The sequence below is a fragment of the Arachis ipaensis genome, chromosome B10 (genome assembly GCF_000816755.2).
Source record: "Arachis ipaensis cultivar K30076 chromosome B10, Araip1.1, whole genome shotgun sequence".
Taxonomy (NCBI): Eukaryota; Viridiplantae; Streptophyta; class Magnoliopsida; order Fabales; family Fabaceae; genus Arachis; species Arachis ipaensis.
Window position 1 is genome coordinate 20,302,604 of NC_029794.2, and position 12,102 is coordinate 20,314,705.

At 37.7% G+C, this 12,102-nt stretch overlaps 1 protein-coding gene across 1 annotated transcript; it reads left to right on the forward strand.

The window, feature by feature from the left end:
• On the forward strand, positions 576-4,738 carry LOC107620311. The gene is made up of 4 exons (XM_021114484.1): positions 576-1,367; positions 2,856-2,925; positions 4,499-4,632; positions 4,715-4,738. The coding sequence occupies exons 1-4, from the start codon at positions 576-578 to the stop codon at positions 4,736-4,738; spliced, it is 1,020 nt and encodes a 339-aa protein (XP_020970143.1).

Consider the following 12,102-nt stretch of genomic DNA (forward strand, 5'->3'; position numbering starts at 1 on the left):
ACTCATAGTAAAGTCTAGAAATGTAATTTTTGCATAAAAACTAATAAAAATATAATAAAAAGTAACTAAAACATACTAAAAACTAAGTAAAAATAATGCCAAAAAGGGTATAAATTATCCGCTCATCAGATATGCAAATACTTAATGCTGACACATCTACAATGAGTGAAAAAATGACAAGCTCTTCATGAGATTGCATGTGAGAAAATAATCGCCAAGTGGTTTACTTAATGGTTCCTTGTATTCGTAGAGTTATGTAGTATGTTCTTATTTTTATTGCATATTACTGGTATGTGATGTAGTTTGTTTTATTTATTTCCGATGTAATTTTTTAAATTAGTCAATATTATTGTGCCGTTATTGTTCATGAAAGTGACCATTGCAAAATTAGTCGTTGCAAAACTAGCCGTTAAGTAGCCGTTGTAAACCTAGCCGTTGAGGAGTAGGTACTTATTGTAGACACACTTATAAATATCAACTATCAAGGACTTTGCAACTCCACTTCAACTCTTTTTTCTCACCTCGAAAGAGAACTAAAAATTACATTTCTAGATATGGCTAGAAATTTTGATGATATGTTTAATGAGGCTTTGTATGGCAAAAAAAGACGGCAAGATAACACACTCATAGATAGTTGGATCGATGAGTATTTACTTGAAGATTCAGATGAAGAAGATCTCGATAGAAGCTCTATCCCAACTCCTCATAGATGGATCAACAAAGATCGAGAAGTAGGACATGATCGCCTTTTTCAAGATTACTTTGCAGATGAACCGATGTATAATGCTAACATTTTCCGACAGATATTTCGAATGAGAAGACATGTGTTCCTTCGGATACTAAACACTCTCTCAAACGTCTATCGGTATTTCCCACAGAGAGTTGATGCAACTGGAAGAAGAGGCTTGTCACCACTCCATAAATGTACCGCTGCGATACGAATGTTAGCATATGGCGCAGCAGCTGATGCTGTTGATGATTATGTGCGCATAGGCGAGAGCACTACAATTGAATGCTTGGAAAAATTTGTTGAAGGTGTCATTTCGGTGTTCGAGGATGAATACTTGCGAAAACCAAATCCAAATGACGTTCGACGCCTGCTACAAATGGCGGAGGGTCGTGGCTTTCCTGGCATGTTGGGTAGCATTGAGTGCATGCATTTGCAATGGAAAAATTGTCCAAAGGCGTGGAAAGGTATGTACATGAGTGGTTATCGTGGAGTTGCAACCATAGTACTTGAGGTTGTAGCATCTTCAGACCTTTGGATATGGCATGCGTTCTTTAGAGTTTCTGGTTCAAATAACGATATCAACGTGTTAGATCGTTCTCCAGTGTTCGATGATATTCTAAATGACCGTGCTCCGAAGGTAAATTATACTATTAATGGTAACAATTACACTATGTGATACTATTTAGCAGACGGTATTTATCCTGAATGGGTCACATTTGTCAAATCAATCTCAAATCCACAAGGGGAGAAACGCAAGTTATTTGCACAATACCAAGAAGGGCAAAGAAAAGATGTGGAGCGAGCATTCGGAGTGTTGCAAGCACGCTTTGCAATTATACGTGGTCCAAATCGCTTTTGGAAAAAGAAGAAACTGCCAACATAATGATTATATTGCATAATATGATTGTTGAGGATGAAAGAGACACTTATGCAAGAAATTTTTCTCAAGGCTTAGAGTATGATGATGTCGAAAATGGCTTATCACAACCTCAGCTGGGAGAAGAAGATTTTGCACCATACCATCAATTTCTCCAAAGAAATGCCCATCTTCGAAATAGGCAGCAGCATAGATAATTGAAAGAGGACTTAATTGAACACATATGGCAATTTCACAATGCTTGTCGTCAACTATAGAGCTTAATTATGTTTTTCTTTTTATTAAGTAATTTTACAAATTAGTGTAATCCCGAATTATATATTGTGTATTATTGTTATATATGAATTTATTTAATATTAATATCTTTTAATAGTGAATTATTTTTAAATTTATAAATTTAAATTATATTATTGAAAAAAATTAATTACATTTATTTTAAGTATTTTAATTAATTAATTAAGTGAGACCACAACAGAGACTAAAGTTAGTTCCTCCTAATGGAGAAGAGAGAGATACTTTGAGTTCTTATTTACTGTTTATGATGCAAAAGTCGATGTGGAGTTACTTTTTATGACAGGTGGGCCATAAACAGGAACTGGGATGAGTTCCCTACTGGAGATGGTCTTAGGAAGATTTAAATCAGCTTATTTCTAATTTTTTGCAGATTTGTGATACTGTGAAGACTAATGGAGTGAATCCTGAGGTATACAAACTCATGATCTTCCCATTTGCTGTGAGGGATAGAGCAAAATTGTGGTTAGATTCTCAACTCAAAGAGAGTCTGGATACTTAGGATAAGGTGGTCACTGGATTTCTGACTAAATTTTTCCCACCACAAAATCTGACTAAGTTGAAGGTGTAGGTTCAGACTTTCAAGTAGAAAGATGGTGAAACCCTTTATGAAGCTTGGGAGAGATTCAAGTTACTGATTAGGCAATGCCCTCCGGACATGTTTTCTAAATGGACTCAGCTGGATATCTTTTATGAGGGCTTATGTGAAATGTCCAAGATGTGTTTAGATAATTCTGCAGGTAGTTTATTGCACATGAAGAAGATACCAGAGGAGACTACTGAGCTTATTAAGTGGATTACTAACAACCAATATTTATACTCATCAAACTGGAATCTTGTAAACTCTGGGACTCCTCAGAAGAAAGGTGTTTTGGAGCTTTTGATGCTCTTCTTGCTCAGAACAAATTTTTGTCTCAGCAGATGAATTTAATTACTCAACAATTGAGTGGGATGCAGGTTTCAGCTGTCAACACTCAGACTGCACCTCAAGAGGCCCCTTATGACATGACTGGTAGCTCTATGCAAGGTGAGAATTATGATTATGCTCAATCTTCTACTGAACAGGTCAATTATATGGGGAATGCTCCTAGAAACTCCAATAATGATCCATACTCTAAGACCTATGATCAGGGGTGGAGAAATCACCCAAATTTTGGGTGGAGAGAGCAACCTCAGAGATCCCATGATTTTAACAATAATTTTTCAGGGTGGTTTTCAACAGAACAATCCGAATAACAACCAATTTCAGTCTCATCAGCAACAACCACCTCAGCAGGCAAATTTTCAGCCCCAGAAGAACACTGATTGGGAAGCACTACTAAATAATTTTATGCAGAAAACTAGAGCTTCCATTAGAAATTTGGAGGTGTAAGTGGGCTAGTTGAGCAAGTAAATACCTGAGAGGCTTCCAAGTACATTTCCTGATGATATAGTGGTGAACCCAAGAGAAGACTGCAAGGCCATTCAATTGAGAAGTGGTAAAGTGACTGGTTCTGAGACTAAGGTCAATGTAGGGGTGGCAACGGGGCGGGTAGGGGCGGGTTTTTGCTCTACCCGACCCCGCCCCGCCCCGCACAAGAACCCGCCCCGTTAAAACCCGCCCCGGTGCGGGGGCGGGTAATTACCCGCCCCCGCACCGGGGCGGGTTTTAACGGGGCGGGTTCTTGTGCGGGGCGGGGCGGGGTCGGGTTTAGGTTGAACCCGCCCCTACCCGCTCGGGGCGGGTAATTACCCGCCCCGAGCGGGTAGGGGCGGGGTGGGTACCCGCGGGTTCGGGTAGGGTTGCCACCCCTAGGTCAATGAGGAGCTAGTTGAATAAGAAGCTCCAGAGGAGATGAAAGAAGAGGTGGGGCAAGTCCCTCCTAGGCGTGCAGATAACCCATTCCTAGTCTCTCTTGATACTTATCCTACATTGCCAAAGTCTCTTGAGTACAAGCCTAAAATGCCATATCCTCAGAGGCTTCAGAAGGCTTCCAAAGACAAGCAATTTTCTAGATTTTTAGAAGTCTTCAAGAAGCTACAGATCAACATCCCTTTTGCTGAGGCGCTTGAGCAAATGCCTCTCTATGCTAAATTCATGAAAGAACTATTAACTAACAAGAGAAATTGGAAGGAAAAAGAGACAGTGGTGTTAACTAAGGAATGTAGTGCTATTATTCAACATAACCTTCCTGAGAAGATGCAGGATCCAGGGAGCTTTGTAATTCCTTGCACCATTGGAGATGTCACTATTCAAAGAGCCTTGTGTGATCTTGGAGCTAGCATCAATCTCATGCCACTTTCAGTTATGAAAAAGCTCCAAATTGAGGAGGTAAAACCCACTCGTATTTCTCTTCAACTTGCTTATCTTTCTATTAAATTTCATGTGGGGGTTGTCGAGGATTTACTTGTGAAAGTAGGGCCATTTATTTTTCTTGCTGATTTTGTTATATTGGATATGGAAGAGGATAAAAAGTCCTCTATTATTCTTGGAAGACCCTTTTTAGCTATAGGTAGAGCTCTGATTAGTGTGCAAAAGGGTGAATTAACCCTGAGGGTCAATGAAGAACAGGTGGTCCTTAATGTATTTGAAGCCCTCAAACACCCTAATGATTCTGAAGGGTGTATGAGAGTTGATGTTTTTGAACTACTTGTTCAAGAAGTACTAGAAGTTGAGGTACTTGATGATATTCTGGATCTCCTTTCTGACTATAAATTACTTGAGATTGATTATTCACCAACCCAGAAAGACATGGTGAGCACGCCTAAAGTGGAGGAAGAAGTCCCCAAGCTTGAGCTAAAACCTTTGTCTCCTTCTTTGAAATATGTGTTTTTAGGTAAAAATGATTCCTATCCATTGATTGTTAGCTCTTCCTTGAAACCTGGTGAGGAAGAGGCGCTTATTACAGTGCTCAGGAGCAATAAAACAGCTCTTGGGTGGACCATTGGTGATTTAAAGGGGATTAGTCTAACTAAGTGTATGCACAGAAACTCTGTAGGTTCTTCCTGTGGAAGACCGGAATACTGGCAACTTTGCTGCACCATGATAATGAGCTGAGGATTCAACTCAAAGCTACTGACTCCAATGAAGGGTATGCAGATGCTACTTCCATATGAAGCAGTAGAGGGGCTAGAATATGACCCCAGAGTCCTCCTGGACTGTTCATTTCCACTTATGTCCATGATGGATCTATGGATATAACTTGGACTGATTTACCTTTCTATTTATTTTATTTTATAAGAAGTAAATACTTAAATAAAATAAAATAACTAAAAAGAATTTGAATTTTGAAGTTAAAAAAAAAAATTTTTTTTCGTTTATAAAAAAAAGAAATTAATTAGTTAATAAAAAAAAGAAATTTTTGAAAAAGAGGGAAGATATTTTCGAAAATTAGAGAGAGGGAGAGTTAGTTAGGTAGTTTTGAAAAAGTTAAGAAACAAACAAAAAGTTAGTTAGTTAGTTGAAACAAATTTTGAAAAGATAAGAAGTTAGGAAGTTAGAAGAGATATTTTGAAAAGATATTTTTGAATTTAGTGAGGAGAGAGAAAAACAATAAGATAGTACAAGATTTAAAATTTTTAGATCTAATGCTCCTTGTTTTCGAAAAATTTGGAGGGAAAACACCAAGGAACACCAAACTTAAAAAATTTTAAGATCAAGACACAAGGAAAACTCAAGAACACTTTGAAGATTCACAAGAACACAAGAACATGAAGAAAGAACACCAAACTTAAAATTTTTTTAGAAAACCAAACCAAAATTTTCGAAAACCAAAGGGAATTCAACAAGAAAACACCAAACTTAAAGTTTGGCACAGGATTTAATAGAAAAATTATTTTTGAAAAAGGTTTTAAAAATATGATAGCCAATTATCATGAACATAAACACCACGTTCTAAATAGCTGAGCTATAAGTTTAAAGTATGTTAACAAGGGATAAATAATAAAAGACTCTAAACCAAAAAAGAAAGATTTTTCCTAATCTAAGCAACAAAATAATCCGTCAGTTGTTCAAACACGAACAATCTCCGGCAACGGCGCCAAAAACTTGGTGCACAAAATTGTTACTCTCTTACAATTTCGCACACATGACCAGCAAGTGCACTGGGTCGTCCAAGTAATACCTTACGTGAGTAAGGGTCGAATCCCACGGAGATTGTTGGTTTGAAGCAATCTATGGTTATCTTGTAAATCTTAGTCAGGAAGTCAATTATGTTTATCAATTGAATTGTGAGTAACCAGTAGAGCATAAATTAAAAGTTACTTGTTGTGTAGTAATGGAGAATATGTTGGAGTTTTGGAGATGCTTTGTCTTCTGAATCTCTGCTTTCCTCTGTCTTCTTGCTCACGCACGCACATCCTCCTATGGCAAGCTGTGTGTTGGGGGATCACCGTTGTCAATGGCTACCTTCCATCCTTCCAGTGAAAACTACGCTCACGCACTCTGTCACAGCACGGCTAATCACCGGTTGGTTCTCGATCCGGTTGGAATAGGATTTACTATCCTTTTGCGTCTGTCACTAACGCCCAGCCTTCAGGAGTTTGAAGCTCGTCACAGTCATTCAATCCTTGAATCCTACTCGGAATACCACAGACAAGGTTTAGACTTTCCGGATTCTCATGAATGCCGCCATCAGTTCTAGCTTATACCACGGAGATTCTGATTAAGAGATCTCAGAGATACTCATTCAATCAGATATAGAACAGAGGTGGTTGTCAGGCACACGTTCATGGGTTGAGGAAGGTGATGAATGTCACTGATCATCACCTTCATCACAGTTAAGCGCGAATGAACATCTTAGATAGGAACAAGCGTGTTTGAATAGAAAACAGAAATACTTACATTAATTCATCGAGACACAGCAGAGCTCCTCACCCCCAACAATGGGGTTTAGAGACTCATGTCGTCAGAGAATACAAAGTTTAGATCTGAAATGTCATGAGATGCAAAATAAGTCTCTAAAAGTCGTTTAAATACTAAACCAGTAGCCTAGGGTTACAAAATATGAGTGGACTATGATGGATGATGCAGAGATCCACTTCTGGGGCCCACTTGGTGTGCTGGGGCCCACTTGGTGTGTGCTGGGGCTGAGACTTTAACCAATTCACGTGCAGAGGCCATTTGTGGAGTTGAACGCCAGTTTTTGTGCCACTTTGGGCGTTCAACTCCAGTTTTTGATCCTTTTCTGGCGCTGGACGCCAGAATTGGGTAGAGGACTGGCGTTGAACGCCAGTTTACGTCGTCTATTCTTGTGCAAAGTATGGACTATTATACATTTCTGGAAAGCCCTGGATGTCTACTTTCCAATGCAATTGGAAGCACGCCATTTCGAGTTCAGTAGCTCCAGAAAATCCACTTTGAGTGCAGGGAGGTCAGAATCCAACAGCATCAGCAGTCCTTTTTCAGCCTGAATCAGATTTTTGCTCAGCTCCTTCAATTTCAGCCAGAAAAATACCTGAAATTACAGAAAAACACACAACTCATAGTAAAGTCCAGAAATATGAATTTTTCCTAAAAACTACTGGAAATAAACTAAAAACTAACTAAAACATACTCAAAACTATATGAAATTATCCCCAAAAAGCGTATAAAATATCCGCTCATCAACAAGATCCTTCCTGAAGATGATGCTAAACCGGTTGTGCAACCACAAAGGAGACTCAATCCAACTAAGAAAGAGGTGGTCCAAAAAGAGGAAATAAAACTATGGGAAGCAAGCATTATATACCTGAAAGAGTAAAACTCTCGCGCGATCTAGAATTTTCACAATAAATTCGCGTTGTAAGTATAGCTTCTAGACCGACAAGAATTCCTTTCTTACAAAAGTTTTGTTTGTCACTTAAGCAAACCTAATAAAATTGATAACCGAGTATTTAAACCTTGGGTCGTCTTCTCAAGGAATTGCAGGGAGGTATGACTTATTATTAGCTATGGAAAAGGTAGAATTTTGGGTTTTGAAAGGTTTGAACAAGGAAAATAAATTCCAGGAATTAATAAATTAATATCTAATAAAACTCTTGGCAAGGTATGAAAATTTGGAAGTCCTATCCTAGTTATCCTTATCGATGGTGATGAGAATTGAGTTTTAATCCTACTTAGTTAACCTTTACTAAAGCAAAGAAAAATCAAGTGGACTAATTAGTTTGATCCTCAAGTCCTAGTCAATTCCTAAGAAAGGACTAGAGTTATCAGAATTCAATTCAATTAGCAAAAATAACAATTATCAATTACGATGAGTTTGATAACTCAAGAGTCTCCAATTAATCAATTAAAGCCAAGAATATAAAAAGCTAAATAAGAATCATAAATCTGAAATACCTCAATTTATATTAAATAAAGAAAATCCTAACATGAATGGTTCGTAAACCAATTTGGCAACATAAGTAATCAACAAATAAAAGCATTAAAGTATCTGAAAGTAAAAGAAAAATATAAAGTAAAAGGAATATTGAACCTGTGACTGAAGATGAATTGAACTAAACTAATAGAAATCCTAAAATCCTAAATCCCAAGAGAGAGGAGAGAACCTCTCTCTCTAAAAACTACATCTAAACTATGAAAAGTGAATAACGGAAGACATGTTCATGAATGGATGCATTCCCCCACTTTATAGCCTCTAATCTGTATTTTCTGGGCCGAAAACTGGGTCAAAAACAGTCCAGAAATTTCCCCCAGCATATTCTGGTACGTATAGGTCGCGGGAAAGTGAAGCGGAAGCGTCGTCCACGCGTTTGCATGGATTGCGTTTCTACCAGGTCATGCATCCGCGTGATCCATGCGTTCGCATCGCCTGGCTTTGGGGCAGCTATGGTAAATATATTGTTGCAAAGCCCCGGATGTTAGCTTTCCAACGCAACTAAAATCGCATCATTTGGACCTCTGTAGCTCAAGTTATGGTCAATTTAGTACCAAGAGGTCAGGCTAGACAACTTTAGCAGTTTCTTCAGTTTCTTGTATTCCTTCCACTTTTGCATGCTTCCTTTCCATCCTCTAAGCCATTCCTGCCCTGTAATCCCTGAAATCACTTAACACACATATCAAGGCATCGAATGGTAATAAGAGAGGATTAAAATTAATAAAATTAAGGTCAATGAAACATGTTTTCAATCATAGCACAAAATCAGGAAGGAAAATGTAAAACATGCGATTAGTATGAATAAGTGTGCAAAGACTTGATAAAAACCACTCAATTGAGCACAAGATAAACCATAAAATAATGGTTTATCAACCTCCCCACACTTAAACATTAGCATGTCTTCATGCTAAGCTCAAGAGAAGCTATAAAGGGGTGAAGAGCAATGATAGAATGTATGAAATGCAACCTATCTATATGAATGCAACTACATGCAGAATGTTTCTACCTACTTGGTTAAAAGTAAATAAATCTTCCAAGAACATACATGAACTGGATTTCACTAATTCAAATCATAAAAATGAAGTACAAATAGATTTGCAAGAAGAAGATAGCTCATGAAAGCCAGAAACAAGGAATCGAGCATCGAACCCTCACTGGAAGTGTATACACTCTAATCACTCATGTGTTTAAGGTTCGATTCTCTCAATCCTCTACTAACCTTGCTTTCTAAGGCTTGATTTTCTTCTACCAATCAACACAAATTTGATGCACAAATACACATATCAAGAGGTCTTTTAAGGGTTGTAATGGGGTTAGGGTCAAGGTAGGATTGTATTTGGCCAAGTGGACTAAAATCTGAATCCTTAATTAACTTAAACTTTTCACCTAACTTTAGACAATCCATGTAATCATAATACCAAATCTAACTATCCATTAACCATGTTTTCCACATATTCATGCATTCTAATTTCAAGTACAGTACATATGCATTGCTTTCACCATTTACTTTGGGGCATTTTGTCCCCTTTTTATTATTTGCTCTTTTTCTTTTCTTTTTCTCCTTTATTTTTTTCTTTTTCTTTTTCTCTTTTTTTTATTTTTATTTATTTATTTATTTATTTTTCTCAATGCATATGATTAAATTATTGAATGCATGAATATTGTAACAGCCCAGACCACCCACTAGCACGATATTGTCCGCTTTGGCACACAAGGCCTCACGGTTTTGCTTTTGACGATAGGGATGCTAGCCGAAACCCCCCACACTCACTCGTCAAAACGCGTCATACTAGGGAGAGGTATCCACACCCTTATAAGGCATGCTTCGTTCCCCTCTCCAACCGATGTGGGCCTTACAATCCACCCCCCTAAGGGAGTCCAGCGCCCTCGCTGGCACATCGATCCGGGTTCTGGCTCTGATACCATCTGTAACAGCCCAGACCACCCACTAGCACGATATTGTCTGCTTTGGCACACAAGGCCTCACGGTTTTGCTTTTGACGATAGGGATGCTAGCCGAAACCCCCCACACTCACTCGTCAAAACGCGTCATACTAGGGAGAGGTATCCACACCCATCGGTTGGAGAGGGGAACGAAGCATGCCTTATAAGGGTGTGGATACCTCTTCCTAGTATGATGCGTTTTGACGAGTGAGTGTGGGGGGCTTAGGCTATTATCCCTATCGTCAAAAGCAAAACCGTGAGGCCTTGTGTGCCAAAGCGGACAATATCGTGCTAGCGGGTGGTCTGGGCTGTTACAAATATGTCCTAAACATTTCTTTCACATTTTCATAAAGATATACAATGCCCAATTCTTAAACCAAACGTTTTCAAACCCACTTTTTCCACACTTAAATCATAAGCACTTTCACTAGTCTAAACTAACCAAGGATTCAAATTAAGGACATTATTGTTTTCTGCCTAGAGTTAGTGATGAGCTAAAGTAAAGAACAAAGGGGTAAAATAGGCTCAAAATTGGTTTGCAATGGATAATGAAAAGGTTAAGGCCATATGGGTATGTAAGCTTAGTGAAACAAAGGCCTCAATCATATAAGTGCATGCATACATCAAACCATGGAAATATAGAATCAAGCAAGACAAAGATCACAATTTTAGAGAGAAAAATAAACACCAAAAATAAAATATTGGTTGATAAAATGCAACCAATTAAATAGGCTAAAAAAATCTCACTGGTTTTGTGTATTCGAGCTCTAAACCATGTTCCAGTATAATATTTCTTCAAACAGGTTTAACAAAAATTTTAATTTAAATTAGTGAAATGCTATAAAAAGTTTCTTGAAAAAGAAAATATTACTTTAACCAAGTAGTGGTTAAATGCACAAAATCAAACAAATATGTAATCAAACATGCAACAACTAACTACAAAGAAAATTTAAACATTGGTGTTTGAGAGGAAATAACTAACCCACGGAGATCGGTATCGACCTCCCCACACTTAAAGATTGCACCGTCCTTGGTGCATGCTAAGATGTGCAAGTGGACGGGGGTTGTGGTTCCTCAGCTGGGGCTCTTTTTTTTTTGTTCCTTTCCTTGCCGGTGGTTTGGGAGTAGCTTTCTCTTTACCTTTCTTGGTGGCCATCCTGAAAAGGGAAAAAGAAAGTAACTTTTAAAGCTAAGGGTTAGAGCAAGGAAGAGAGCGGGAAAGGTGGTAATCAATGCACAATAAAGAAGAATGACGTTAACACATGGTCATGACTACATGTGAAAATTTCATCAATGAAAATATAACAAGTGCATGTAATGACAATTAAATGCAATATTTTTAGTGGCATGCTGGCAAAGGCATGAGTAGCATAGATCATGCATTCCATGTCCAAGTTAGATTACCAAGTCTTTCAAACTAACATGTTTGAATAACAATTATATTTAATTAATAAAATATAAAAAGGATTTTGTGAAAAGCAAGCATTTAGAGTAGTAGAATAAAAGAAATCTAAAAATAGTGCACAATGCCATACGGGCGTTTTCACAAATACATAGCATGCATGGTAAATAAGTTATTGAATATATTAAATTGAACATGCAAGCAACCCTTTAAAAAGTAATATATAATTGTCAAACAATTCCTTTTTAATAATCCACAAGCAAAATATAGAAAATAATGACCCAAATAAATTTCTAACACCAATGAAAATAATGCAATGAATGAAAGTATGCAAATAAATTAGATGAAATAGAATGGAAGTGAAGATGGATGAGAAGTTAAAGAGATGAAGAAGAAGAAAGTAAGAAAAGGAAGAAGAAAGAAGAAAAGATAGAAGAAATTTGGATTAGAAAAGAAAAGATAAGATAATTGTCGCTGATCTGGATAAGTTGTGCGGCGCAGGTGACGCGAGCGCGTGGGTTAC

Coding starts and splice junctions, on each gene's coding strand:
- LOC107620311 (XM_021114484.1), top strand. CDS start 576: ATGTTTAATGAGGCTTTGTATGGCAAAAAAAGACGGCAAGATAACACA. Junction 1,368..2,855: donor TAAATGACCGTGCTCCGAAG/GTAAATTATACT, acceptor AGTGGGATGCAG/GTTTCAGCTGTCAACACTCA. Junction 4,633..4,714: donor CACCAACCCAGAAAGACATG/GTGAGCACGCCT, acceptor ATGTGTTTTTAG/GTAAAAATGATTCCTATCCA.